The sequence below is a fragment of the Rana temporaria genome, chromosome 2, assembly GCF_905171775.1.
Source record: "Rana temporaria chromosome 2, aRanTem1.1, whole genome shotgun sequence".
Lineage (NCBI taxonomy): Eukaryota > Metazoa > Chordata > Amphibia > Anura > Ranidae > Rana > Rana temporaria.
Window position 1 is genome coordinate 380,201,664 of NC_053490.1, and position 14,325 is coordinate 380,215,988.

General features: G+C 46.5%; 1 protein-coding gene across 3 annotated transcripts in view; it reads left to right on the top strand.

The window, feature by feature from the left end:
• The first annotated feature begins 880 nt into the window (after nucleotides 1–880).
• TMEM222 (transmembrane protein 222) overlaps nucleotides 881–14,325 on the top strand; it is a 48,396-nt gene continuing 34,951 nt past the window's right edge. The window contains exons 1-2 of one of the 3 annotated variants that reach the window (XM_040337848.1): nucleotides 881–969; nucleotides 9,061–9,269. In XM_040337848.1, coding sequence (XP_040193782.1) covers nucleotides 9,178–9,269 — 92 coding nt within the window. In that variant the 5' untranslated portion in view covers nucleotides 881–969; nucleotides 9,061–9,177. Of the gene's footprint in view, nucleotides 970–1,061; nucleotides 1,397–9,060; nucleotides 9,270–14,325 lie in introns of those variants that run through there. The other 2 variants (XM_040337847.1, XM_040337849.1) reach the window with 2 other exon arrangements.

Here is a 14,325-nt window from a genome sequence, read left to right on the forward strand (position 1 = left end):
CTGACCCCCCCAGACTGACCCCCATGAAATACAGACTGACCCCCCCCAGACTGACCCCTGTGAAATACAGACTCACCCCCCCCTCATGACATACAGACTGCCCCCCGTAAAATACAGACTCATCCCCCCCTCTCGTGACATACAGATTGACCCCCCCCCCAGACTGACCCCCGTGAAATACAGACTCACCCCCACCCCAGTGAAATACAGACTGACCCCCCCCCCCCCCGTGACATAAAGACTCACCCCCCCCCCCCCCTTGTGACATACAGACTGATCCCTGTGAAATAAAGTCTCACCCCCCCCCCCCCGTGACATACAGACTGATCCCCGTGAAATAAAGTCTCACCCCCCCCCCCCGTGACATACAGACTGATCCCGTGAAATAAAGACTCACCCCCCCTCGTGACATACAGACTGATCCCCGTGAAATAAAGACTCACCCCCCCTCGTGACATACAGACTGATCCCTGTGAAATAAAGACTCACCCCCCCCCCCCCCGTGACATACAGACTGATCCCCGTGAAATAAAGACTCACCCCCCCTCGTGACATACAGACTGATCCCCGTGAAATAAAGACTCACCCCCCCCCCCGTGACATACAGACTGATCCCCGTGAAATAAAGACTCACCCCCCCCCCCCCCCCGTGACATACAGACTGATCCCCGTGAAATAAAGACTCACCCACCCCCCCCCCGTAGGTAGCCTATACAGCTTGTTGCTGTACCTTGTACCTCGCAGCCGCTGTCATCCAGATTCAGTGTAATCTGCAGTGTATCTCTCGGCGGGTGAAGGGTTAATATGACACAGCTGTGTTCGTCGGCAGTAGCTCTGCGCTCGATTTCAATTGACTGAAATCGGCACATGCGCAGTTGATGCCAGGGATACCAATTTTCATGGGATACCGTATTTTACTGCTACACCGTTTTTTTTTCTACACACATCCGGATTATTAGAGGAACTTTGGTAAAGCACCAGGCACTGTAAGACAATGGGCGGCCAGAAAATAGTATTATAATAATATAAAAGACACGCTGAATTGCTATGCGTGAGGTAATTCCGCTACCTCACATAACAGCACTGCAGTAGCCATTTTTTCATACCCTCCTCGGCCACAAAACAAACAACTCTCACTGAGCTTTATTTACTTCACACATCAGCGACTCCTTGTCTTCTACACTGCGGGAGGGAAGAAGGGACACCTGCTCCCCCCCCCCTCCTCCTTCCGAATGGTTTCTCCCAGAGGTTGCCGGAAGTTGTGAGGTGCTGCCATGTTTTCATCTGCTGGTGTCATGTAGGATTCTGTGTTGCTGTTTGTTCTGTTCTAGAAGGCGCACTCTTCCTCCTTCCGGGAATCACAATGGAGGCCATCTGAGCTGCTTCCTTATTTCAGGTGAGACATAGAATCATAATATGTATCTAAGTCTGCCACACAAGCAGCACTGTCATTCTTTCTCCTATGGGCATCTTTGTGCTGCCTGTGGCTCTCCTCACTTCCTATATAGTCTTACTATACAGTATAGGAGTTTCTCATATTAATAACTTATTTGGAGAGCCAATCAGTCTGCAGAAGGCTTCTATAGTCTTGTCTCTGATCCTTTTATTATGTATAGGTTTAAAGAATATGTAATCCCAACACTATGTGCCTTCTGTACTTGTATGAGAAGGTATCCTGCTCTGTTTGTATTGCTTCCTTTGTGCGGTGTTCCTGTCATTGCCTCTGCTCTCCTATTAAAGTGATACTAAAGTCTAAAAATAACAAACGTGTTATACTTGCCTCCTCTGTGCTGTAGTTTTGCACAGAACAGCCCAGTTCTTCCTCTTCTCAGGTCCCTTGCCAGCGCTTCTGGCTCCTTCCTCCTGTCGGGTGCCCTCACAGAAAGCAGTATGTTATGGGGGCACCCGAGCCAAGCTGCAGCTCTGTTTGTTTATTCAGATCTCGATCTCTCTCTCTCTCTTGATTAAGGGGGGGGCTGCTGCAAACAGGGTTTTTATATCGGACTGCATTAAGATAAAAAAACTTCTGCCTTTACAACCACTTTAACCGCTTTCCATCTGGCCATTAGGGGTGCAACGGATCACAGTTGATCCGTGATCCGAACGGGTCACCCCCGTCGGATCGGAACACACTGTGATCCGCGGATTGCCACGGCTCCGGAGCTTGGCCGAAGCCGCGGCCTTTCCTAATGTTACGGCGGCGGCTCCGGAGCTAGGCCGAAGCCGCAGCCTTTCCTAATGTTATGGCCGCGGCTTCGGCCTAGCTCCGGAGCCGCCGCCGTAACATTTGGAAAGGCCGCGGCTTCGGCCTAGCTCCGGAGCCGCGGCCATCTTGGTACACCCGGCGGCGGCCCTCCTCTGTTTACACCCACAGAGGAGGAGCCCACGCTCGGGGAGTGTCAGTCACTGTATTGAGAGCAGAGTGGGTCACTACTAAATGAAGGGGGCCCCGGTCACTGTACTCCAAGAAGGGGGGTCACTGTACTCCAAGAAGGGGGGTCACTGTACCGAGAGGAGGGGGGGGGGTCACTGTACCGAGAGGAGGGGGGGTCACTGTACCGAGAGGAGGGGGGGGTCACTGTACCGAGAGGAGGGGGTACTATAGTTGGTGGGGGGGGGGGGACATGTGGATATTACAGTGGGGGAGATTTTTTTTTTTTTTTGCCGATCCGAAAAATGATCCGATCCGTGAGTTTTTTGATCCGTTGCACCCCTACTGGCCATAGTACATAAACAGCTGGACAGGATGCGTGCTGATGCAGGTGGATGTACTTTTATATTTACAAATGTGACACACCAAGACCGGCAGTATAGCCCAGGCAGATTTGGACTCATGCAGTGGCGGCCTGTCCATTAGGGGTGCAGGGGCTTCGCCCCCCTCCTAATCCATGCGCCCGGCCCATAATCTACATGCATGGTGTCGGATGCATGGATTTCAATAGTTTTTTTTTTTTAAGCACATGATTAGAGCCCGAGGCTCTTATTGGCTTCAAAAAAGGGTGGGTTCAGGACGCAGAACACTGCGCTCTGAGCCCACCCAGTTGTGTGACAATAGCAAATTAATATTCACTATTGTCTTCCTGCTTCTCCTCGGGAAGCGGGTCCCGATTGGCCAACAGGAGAATCCACCATATCTGCTGGTACGGGGAGATCCGGGAAATGGCCGCCACCGTCCTCATCGGAGTAATCTCTCTGCATCGCCGCCAACGCCAGAGAAGATGTACGGGTGAGATGCTCGTCCTCGTGATCCCGACCGCGTGAGTACCCATGGGGGGGGGGGGGTTTGTTTGCCACACCCACACTCCCCCAGCTGGAGCACCAGCCACCACTGGATTCATGTATGAACCTGCCTGATGTCATCCCTAGTTACCAGAATGCAATCGGTGGAATTCATAAACAATGTTGTAGACGCATGCCTCAATGCTCCTCGCCATAGTTGTTGGTGCTTGCGACAGGTTCATCTACCTACAAATATGTTATATCATTCATCCTGCACCTTCATCTTTCTCATTTGATGCTGGGTGCATGACCAGTGGAGACCCCTATAAATTTGTGTACCTGTGGGTAACAGGTACATGCATTTCTGGCAGGTGGTGGCCAGCACCGAGACAGCATTTCTGAGCTCCCTGCTCTGCCAGTGCACCTGTAAGACAGAACACAAGAAAAACAGGCACCAACAGAAAATAGACATTTCAAGGCCATTAAGAGCATTTTCTTCAGACAGCAGTGACAGCCATGAAGATGAGGCCCTAAGTGGCCTCAAAATGTTATTGTTTTCTGTTTGATGACATTAAAGCAGTGGTTCTCAACCTGGGGGTCGGGACCTCCTCGGGGGTCAAATGACAATTTGCCAGGGGTCACCAAATCCTGGGCTGTTCCTGAAGCCTGCACCGCTCTCCTAACCTTTTTGCAGCCACCCACTCAGCCTCTTCACAGCCACCCACTCAGTTCATGGCATGGCTGGGGGGCAGAGACTAAAGGTCAGCTGACTGGTAAAGAATGAAGTGGGAGGGGCTGGAGGAGACCCTATTTCCTGATTTCGGCATAGGTGTCACTGCTGCGAGACACCACAAAGTCGGAAACACAGTGAGTAACACTACCTGTGATTATAGTTGCCATTAAACAACAAGAAAGACGCTAGAGAGAGTGATGGGGGGGAGGCATATTAGGATAGAGAGATGAAAGGGTGCTCCATCCTAAAATGTAGCATGATGGGATTTAATACTGTATGTGTGGAAGGGACTCGGGGAGCGTTAAATGTCCGTGGGTTAGAGGCACAAATTCCTTGTCTTGCCTTGGGTGCCGACAACCCACGCTACAAAATAATTTTACTGTTCGGGGTCCCCACAACTTGGGAAATTTTATCAAGGGGTCACGGCACTACAGGGTTGAGAACCACTGCATTAAAGGGTCCAGTTTTATTTATCTGAACATGGTATGCTGGTAATAGCCTGGACCAGTGTTAATTTCATTGGCAAAAATATTTTCATTATAGTTTTTGTCAGCTGCATGTTTTCAGTGACAAAAACGAAATGAAAATACATTTTGTATTAAGTCAATTGACGGAAATCTGTTCCAGTTTTTGACAACTAATGAAAATGTGGGGGAGGGGCTTTTACCTACCTTAACTTCCGCTTTCCTTTGAGCCCCGCCTGTCTGTTAAAGCACCAGCCCCCTGACTTTATCAGCGAGCTGTATTGGCTGAGAGATGAATCAATCTTTTTCCTTTAGTATGCAATTACACTCATTCACACTATCTTTTTGGCGCTCTCTCCTGGCCTTTTCTGTATTGGCAACACAATTTCGTTGCAGCCTATAATAATAGCACATTAAGGCTCCACGCACACTGGCTTAAAGAGGAAGTAAGGCCCCCCCCCCCCCCCTGATCTCGAAGTAGTCCTCGTTCCCCGCCGCGCCATGTCCACTTACAGATACTTCCTGTTTTTGCCGCTCCGGCGCCGTGATTGGCCGGGCGGGGATGACATCACTCATGCGCGTGGGAATACGGCATTAACCCTGGTTATGCCATTAAGAAAAACTGCACTTTCAGTGCGCCTGCGCCGTTGTCTACAGCGTGCATGCGCCGTTGTCTACAGCGTGCATGCGCCGTTGTCTACAGCGTGCATGCGCCGTAGACATCCGCACCTGTAATTACTGTAGATATTTCTTGCACCTACAGGTAAGCCTTAATCTAGGCTTATTCGCAAGATGTGTGGTTGGGTTTACAGCCACTTTAAACGTTGCATCTACAGGAGTTTTGTGTTCTGCCTGTAGAAGCAGCTCAATGTTATCCTAAGTGTCCATACACATTCGGACGTTAAGAGGCATATTTTGAGTTTAACGGTTAGAGGCAGAAAAAAAAACCCTCCTGGTTCGCGTTTTCTGATTGCAGCTTGGAGGCAGAAAAAACATTAAACTCTCCTAAACTTGTTTAACCACTTAAGGACCACCTCCTGCATATATACGTCAGCAGAATGGCACGGCTGGGCAGATGTACGTGCAGGTACGTCCTGTACATGGACCCAGCCGTGGGACGCGGGCGCGCTCCCGCGTCCCGGTCCGAAGCTCCGGGACCCGATCGCCGCTGGGGTCCCGCGATCGGTCCCCGGAGCTGAAGAACGGGGAGAGCCGCGTGTAAACACGACTTCCCCGTGCTTCACTGGCGGCTGCATTGATCGTGTCATCCCCTTTATAGGGAGACACAATCGATGACGTCACTCCTACAGCCACACCCCCCTACAGTTGTAAACACACACTAGGTGAAACATAAATCCTTCAGCGCCCCCTGTGGTTAACTCCCAAACTGCAACTGTCATTTCCACAATAAACAATGCATTTTAAATGCATGTTTTGCTGTGAAAATGACAATGGTCCCAAAAATGTGTCAAAATTGTCCGAAGTGTCCGCCATAATGTCGCAGTCACGAAAAAAATCGCTGATCACCGCCATTAGTAGTAAAAAAAAAAGAAGAGAATTCATAAAAATGCAATAAAACTATCCCCTATTTTGTAAACGCTATAAATTTTGCGCAAACCAACCGATAAACGCTTATTGCGATTTTTTTTTTTTTTTTTTTTTTTTTACCAAAAATATGTAGAAGAATACGTATCGGCCTAAACTGAGGAAAAAAACTTTTTTTCTATATATTTTCGGGGGATATTTATTATAGTAAAAATATTGAATTTTTTTCAAAATTGTCGCTCTATTTTTGTTTATAGTGCAAAAAATAAAAACCGCAGAGGTGATCAAATACCACCAAAAGAAAGCTCTATTTGTGGTAAACAAAAAAGGACGCCAATTTTGTTTGGGAGCCCCGTCGCACGACCGCGCAATTGTCAGAGACGCAGTGCCGAATCGCAAAAGGGGCCTGGGCCTTTACCTGCATTTTGGTCCAGGGCTTAAGTGGTTAAACTTTGTACAAAAAATGCTCTATATAAGCGTTTTTTTACTCTGACCTTCTTTTTTTTTTTTTTTTTTAAGCCCAGTGTGCATGGAGCCTAAAGTTAAAACATGTACTGCACTACCATATAAGAATAAGTAGGGGGCATCTGCTAAGCTGTTGGGGAAAAAAAATAAAGTATTTTCTTCTTTTTTTTTCTCCCCTTCATTTTTATTGTTCATGATGTATTCAGGTAATATGTGCAATGGCATTGCAGCCAATAGACTTTATAGAATTTTTTTTATATTCTGTTTGTCAAAAAGCAATTTTTTTTTTTTTTTTGTATGTTTATGAAACTTTGGTTTTATAAAGACGCTGCATATCACGACTAAATCTGCATCTGTAGTGCATGTTCAAATCTTTATACCATAAATAATATATTCCATATAATATTTCTAGGCAAATGCTTAAAGTGGTTGTAAACCCTCTCTGAGAACTTTCACCTACAGGTAAGCCTAGATTAAGGCTTTCCTGTAGGTGCTTGCAATATCTCCTAGACCTACACGGTTTAGGAGATATTTGCAATAAATAATGCACCAATGTATACGGGGCATGCGTGCCGTAGACAACTGCGCAGGCGCACTGAGCGTGCTGTTGCTGAATGGCATCATGCCGTAAGTGTCGGCTACCGCGCGCATGCGCAGGAGTGACGTCATCGCTGCTCCGGCCAGTCACAGTGCCGGAGCAGCGATACCCGGAAGAAAGAGGGTGAAAGATGGACACTTCGTGTAGGCGACGAAATCGGGGACATTGCAGGCTTCGGTTTCAGGTAAGGGACACATAATGGGCTACTATGTGATGCATAGTAGCCCATTATGCTTTACCTTTGCAGGGAAACAAACTGGAAGTAAACCCATCAGGGTTTACTTCCTCTTTAATAAATGCATTACAATTTAACTAAAGCCTGCCTCTGTACACCAGTCCCCCACTGGCGCTCTGTGCTTTTCTTCCTGCCAGTTCCCTCAAAGCAAGCCATGTACTATGGGGGCACCTACATCCATGGACACATACAGCACGGCTCAGCCATGCACCTCGCTCCCTCCACACATGAGTTGACTAACAGCAGTATAAGCCAATGGCTCCCACTCAAAGTCTCTTGTGAGACCAGGAAGAGAGAGTCAGGTAAGTGTTTGGGGTGGGTGGGGGGGGGGGGGGCAGGTATTTGAATGTTTGCATTTCAAAGCGGAGAATGCATTATGGTTAAAAAATAACTTTTGAGTTTAGAACTATTTTTAAGTAATGCTGCATGCACCATATGAACCATTTTGTGTTTAGGATCCACCCTAAATTTTTTTATAAAAATATACTTGCCAGAAGTGGCTGTTACTAGGCAGATCTCCTAATCTGCCACTTCCTTGTCCGCAGTGGTCTTCTTTCTTCTCCTCCTCACGCTGCCTCCTAGGAAATGGGGAGCTGCGTCTTCTGGGACCTTGTGTGTGTGTGTGTGTGTGTGTGTGTGTGTGTGTGTGTGTCTCAGGAGACATCCGCCCATTCACATGCGCAGTAGGGAATCGGGCAGTGAAACCGCAATGCTTCACTTCCGGATTCCCTCACCGAGGATGGCGGCGGGGAAGTCGAGACCCGAGCAATTGCTCAGCTTCTGCTGCCAACATCGCGGGCACCCTGGACATGTAAGTGTCCTTATTAAAAGTCAGCAGCTATAGTGTTTCTAAACTTCCTTGCATGACATTATGTGCATGCTTCTTGACTTATAAGTCAGCCCTCAATATTTCCACTCGCCTGGTCACATTATGTAAATGGAAATAAGCTGGGGGGACACCCCTGGGCCCCAGCTTCATGGGGGGGGGGGGCGCTACACTTTCCCTTTCCCCTTTCATCATGGCCAAGTCGATTGGCGTTTCAGGGCTGCAGGGGAGGCTGCCTATAACACTCCTCTGTCATTCAATCAAGTTAGGCTGTCTCTCGCCGGAGTTGGTGGGTGGAGCCAGGGGTGTGGCTGCCTTTTCCCAAAAACTTGTTCACTGAAGCTCAGGAGGAGATACCACAGCAGCCTCAGGAGTGTTTATATCCAATAATGCTGTAAGTAACTGAGCACATTGCCATGCCATGGCATACAGCTCTAGCCTGCCACTATACTGCCCTACACTACCCAAACCTGCCACAAGACCGCACTATACTACCCAAACCTGCCAAACAGTGCCTATAGTAGCCAATCATATTTTATCCGTATGTGTTTTTTTGTTTTATCACAGCCAGATCAATTTAATATGCTTATGTTAATTTACGAGGGCGGGACAGGGTATTGGTTGGGTGGGATAACTGGTGGCGAGTATAGTGCTAGTTAACACCAGACACAGTTCCATACCCCCCCTTTTTTTTCTGCACTAAAAATGCATGCACAGTGCTTTCCATGTATTCCAATGGCTCTAGTTCACACCATGCAGTCCGTTTCCGGTCAGTTTCTGCATTGGAAACTGACTGCATGGTGTGAACTAGAGCCATTGGAATACATGAAAAACACTGTGCATGCATGTTTAGTGCAGAAAAAAAGTGCACGAAACTGCGTCTGGTGTGAACTAGCACTTAAAGCTCAGAACTTTAAATTTTGAGCCCTGATATACGTAATCTCAAACATTAATATAACTGTGCTTTGTTTACAGTTGCAAGTTAAATGACTGAAAATACTTATAACCATAAGTATAAAAGACTACTGGCAAGTGAATCTGTGACGGGTGTTTGAGAGTGTTGGCAGAAGTAGCTGTGTTGTTGCCCGTTTTATGGCGGAAGTGGTGGAGGAGAAAATGAAGCCGGACCTGGAGCGAAGCCGTTTCCCTCACTGTGTTGTCTGGACACCTATCCCAGTCTTAACGTAAGAATCTATATAACACAGCTAAAGAAAATGCTAGCAGAGAATTCAACACATGCACATTCATTCACAGGACCTGTCAGCAGGAGCATGAGGCCTTCAGAAAATGGCAAGCATTTGTTGTGTCTGATGTTTTGTCTGTACAACATTATCTACTGCTTTTCGTATATGATATTGTGCAATATAAAAACATAGGAGTTGAATTTTTTTTATATAATCCAATACCTTAACCCCTTCCCGCCTGCCATATAGCAGAATGACGGCCGAAAAGGGGTTGTATTATCCTGACTGGATGTCATATAATGTCCAGCAGGATAAGCCACTAGCATGCGCCCATTGGTGGTGTGGAGTGTCAGTCTGACACACTGCGTCTATGATCTTGGTAAAGAGCCTATGATGTAGGCCAGGGGTGCCCAACCTTTTGAAGAGCAAGGGCCACTTAAGTGACTTGGTAACCGTTCGTGGGTCACAATGAGCGGATGGCCGGGATGTCTGTGTCCACTCTGCATATGCAGACGTACCTATACGTCGGCTCTCGCGCAGGCCACTAGGGGCTCCCGGTCCTGTCAGGGAGAGAAATGCTGATCTTCTGTTCGACAATGTATGAACAGAAGATCAGTCATTTCCCCTAGTGAGGCCACCAACCCCTACAGTTAGAACACACCCAGGGAACATATTTAACCCCTTTCCCACCCCCTAGTGTTAACCCCTTCACTGCCAGTGGCATTTTTATAGTAATCCAATGCATTTTTATAGCACTGATCGCTATAAAAATGCCAATGGTCCCAAAAATGTGTCAAAAGTGTCTGCCATAATGTCGCAGTACCAAAAAAAAATCGCTGATTGCCGCCATTACTAGTAAAAAAAAAATATTAATAAAAATGCCATAAAAATACCCCCTATTTTGTAAACGCTATAACTTTTGCGCAAACCAATCAATAAACGCTTATTGCAATTTTTTTTTTTTTTTTTTTTTTTACCAAAAATTTGTAGAAGAATACGTATCGGCCTAAACTGAGGGGGAAAAAAAAGTTTTTTTAATATATTTTTGGGGGATATTTATTATAGCAAAAAATATTCATTTTTTTTTTCAAAACTGTTGCTCTATTTTTGTTTATAGCGCAAAAACTAAAAACCACAGAGGTGATCAAATACCACCAAAAGAAATCTCTATTTGTGGGGAAAAAAGGACGCCAATTTGTTTGGGAGCCACGTCGCACGACCACGCAATTGTCAGTTAAAGCGACGCAGTGCCGAATCGCAAAAAGTGCTCTGGTCTTTGACCAGCAATATGGTCCGGTTAAGTGGTTAATAACAGTATTCTTTTCTTTTCTATTCCATCCCAGAGCAGGAGGTCGCGGGCCACATCAGAGGGCTCCGCGGGCCGCTGGTTGGGCACCCCTGATGTAGGCTCTTCACCATGTGATCAACTGTGTTCTATCACAGCTGATCACATGGTAACCAGGAAGTGGCATTTATCAGCCTTTTCTCTACTTGCACTGGCAGGAGCGAGTAGAGGAGAGACGATTGGCTGCTCTCCTGATGGGGGGTGGGGGGGTATCTGCACTGATAATTATCAGTGCATTGATTATCTGTGCAGACCCATCGAGGATGCCCACTGGAGACAACCACAGATGCCAATTGGTGCCCATCGGTGGCTCCTGATAAGTGCTGCTTATTGGTGCCTCATCAGTGCCAATCGGTACTGCCTCATCAGTGCCCGTCGGTGAAGGAGAAAACGTACTTATTTACAAGGTGTTTTTTTTTTTTTTTTATTATTTGTAGCACAACAAATAAATACCAGCAAAAGAACACTCTATTGGTGGGAAATAAATGATAAAAATGTTGTCTTGGATACGGTGATGCATGACCGTGCAATCATCATTTAAAATGTGCAGCGCTGAAAATTGGACTGGGCAGGAAGGAGGTGAAAGTGCCCTGTATTGAAGTGATTAACGTTATCCATCCTTCCTTTTTTTTATTTTTATTTTTTACACTTTCTCTGGCCCAGCTTAGGTACATCTAATTACTGATATCTCGTATCCAGTGGGCTCTGGGGATGAGGTCTAACTAAGCGTGATGGTTTGGACCCCACAGAGCCCTGATCTCACCATCATTGAGTCTGTCTGGGATTTCAGATCTGTGGTTAGTTCTCCAAGATGTTTGGAACAACCTACCTGCAAAAATTCCTTCAAAGACATTCACTGTAGTAGCGTGTATCGGATCTGGACACTTGATCGAATGGTTTGCATTCTGTATACTGAGCACAGGCTTTTCAGAGAACAGCTTGTATTTTTTCAATAAATATAAGGTGTTGCTGATTGGACAAGGGTGAGAGGAGGAATTTAAGACATCATGTTCACCACTTTGTCCAATCAAAGCGTGTCTTACATTCTTTGAATTAAAAAAAAAAAAAGTTTTCTGAAAGAGGAGGTGCCGAATGATATCTTTATACAAAATATGTCACTCCAGCAGCACCCAGAGGAGATCAACTGTGACTGCAGTTGTCACGTACCTGAGCGGAGACTGAATTGAGGAGGTCGGCCTCTCTTGTATCTCCAGTCCAGGCCCTCAATTAAATGGAAACAGAGGGCACCAAGGAACAGGAAGAACACGCCTGCAGATGTAGGTCAGAGAATCATCAGATCTGGAACTGTAGCCATGCACAACAGTTTAGCTGAGGTTAAAGTAGCACTTCTCCTATGCTGCGGGCCACGGTGTGTGGCTGGTCAGAGCTCTCAGCAGACTTTCAGCAGGAACATTCAGCGTGGTGTAGAACTGCAGCAGCAGACAGCCGGGCAGACACGCAAGCAGGGCGGTAAGTCAGGATCAGAGGCAGGAATGTGGTCATCGGATAGCCAGGCTGATTAACAGGCAGGCAGTGAGTTACCAAAGTCGGGAACGAGCAGGGTCAGAAACTAACGACAAGACGGAAGCTGGATCCGATATCGTGTCTGGAGTAAGCCGAGACAGCAACCAAGGGAACACACTGGAGATGCACAGGGAAAGCTAATGACCAGTCAGCATAGAGCATATTTGCAATCTGGCTTCCAGGTACTTCTCCTGTGGGAGTAGGCGTTTCCAAGCTGAGCCGCAATGTAATCTGGGCGTTCACCCAGATGATTGATGCCTATCAGAAAATGTTTCCCCCGGCGGATAAGGCCCCGCCCCCTGTATAGCGTAGGCGCTTCAGAGTTTCCGAAAGGAGCCGAACAGGTAACGGGGCGAGTCGGCTCTACACTCTGCACAGACTAGGAGCCGTGTAGAGCTGACTGTGCAGGCGCCGTATAGAGCCGACTCGCAGCTTTACCTGTTCGGCTCCTTTCGGAAACTCCGTGACGCGCCTATGCTATATGGGGGGCGGGGCCTTATCCGCCAGGGGGAACATTTTCTGATAGACATCAATCATCTGGCGAACGGCCAGATTACCTTGCGGCTCAGCTTGGAAACGCCTACTCCCGCGGGAGAAGTACCTGGAAGCCGGATTGCAAATATAGATTATAAGATATGTACAGCCTAAAAAAATAAAAAGTGCCGACTGTACATGCTGGTAGTATAAATAATTTGGTCTTATATAAATGTTATTTGGGTAAACCTCCGCTTTAAATAGCCCATCTGACATTAGGATACATTGTGCGAACGCCCATTTTGCGTGCGTGTATTCCTGCACGCATGCACATTCCTGTGTGCCGTTCTGTGAACATTCATTCTTACATGCACATTTCTATTAGACAAACGTCTTCTTTCATGCATATTTCTTTCAGCCAAACGGCTAACTTGTATTCTCTGACAAGCACAGGCTACTGCAGTGAATTTCTACACCCTCAACTGCCATCTGGATGTGAGATATGATGAATCAGATGTAACCAACCTAGGCCAAGATAACTTTAAAGAAGAACTCCAGGAAACAAACTTCAAAACTACTTCAAACATTTGTGGACTTTGAGCACTGCTCAAAGCTAGAGGATAACGGGTGTTTCTACCGGTATTCAGAAAGTGGGAGCAGACGTTGGGCACTAATTCAGAAGCGTAGATGTATGTGGGGTAAGACTGCTCAAAACCAACCCTGTGCTTCAGATGTGGATATGCTTGTGTATTGCCTCAGCCAGCGCTGCTCTGGCCACATCTCCTGACGTCCCAGCAGGCGTATCCTACACATCCATATGCACATCTGAAGCACAGGGTTCGTTTTAAGCGACATCTTACCAAATATATACTTCAAACATTTACTTTGAATTAGCTAGGCTCAAACGAATTATGTAGATGCCACCTCTGTGTGGCCAATGGTGAATCTGTAATATATTGTTGCAGCTTATACTACATACAGGAAGCTGCATCCTATTCCATCGGGTGCACCAGCAACTTTCCCTGTACTAAATAATGAGTTGCTTGCTTCAGCAACTTCTCCATACAGGATAAGCCTTGTATTTTTCACTGAAAACAAGGCGCTTTCTCTTATTGGCCAAGAAGGAGATCCACCTCTACCAATCAGAAGAAGCCTCCTCCTATTCATTGAAAAAAAATACAAGGCTTCTCCTGAGTGGCAGATCTGCCAGAGCAGTGACACTCTTTATCTACATATTTTATTTATACAGAGGGGAAGTCACTGGAGCACCTACCGGGAAGAGGGTGGAACTTCTTGTATGTGACATGGGCTAAAAACAGTAAATTAAAGATACACCGTCAGAGATGGTACCTGCACAATTTGAGTCAAGCTGGCACAAAGTAAAAGTTTTATAGTAATCACATTCCTGGATCTTTTTTTTAAATACCAATATACAGTATATGCAATGTTAATAACAAAATAAGTTGACTGCACAACAGAAATAGTAAAGATGTTATAAGACACCAAGCTGTTGTATTGAATTTCTAAATATATTTATAATTTTATAACTGCTAAACATCTCTTGTAGTAATATGCACTAACTTTAGTCTAACTAGGGCTGCTAAAATTTGAAAAGTTCAAGTATACAGATGCACAGTGGGGTTTCCCAGCTATGTGTGTCTTTTTGTTGGTAGTGGGTTTTGAAATGCCACCTATATTTTACTCTGCTGCAAG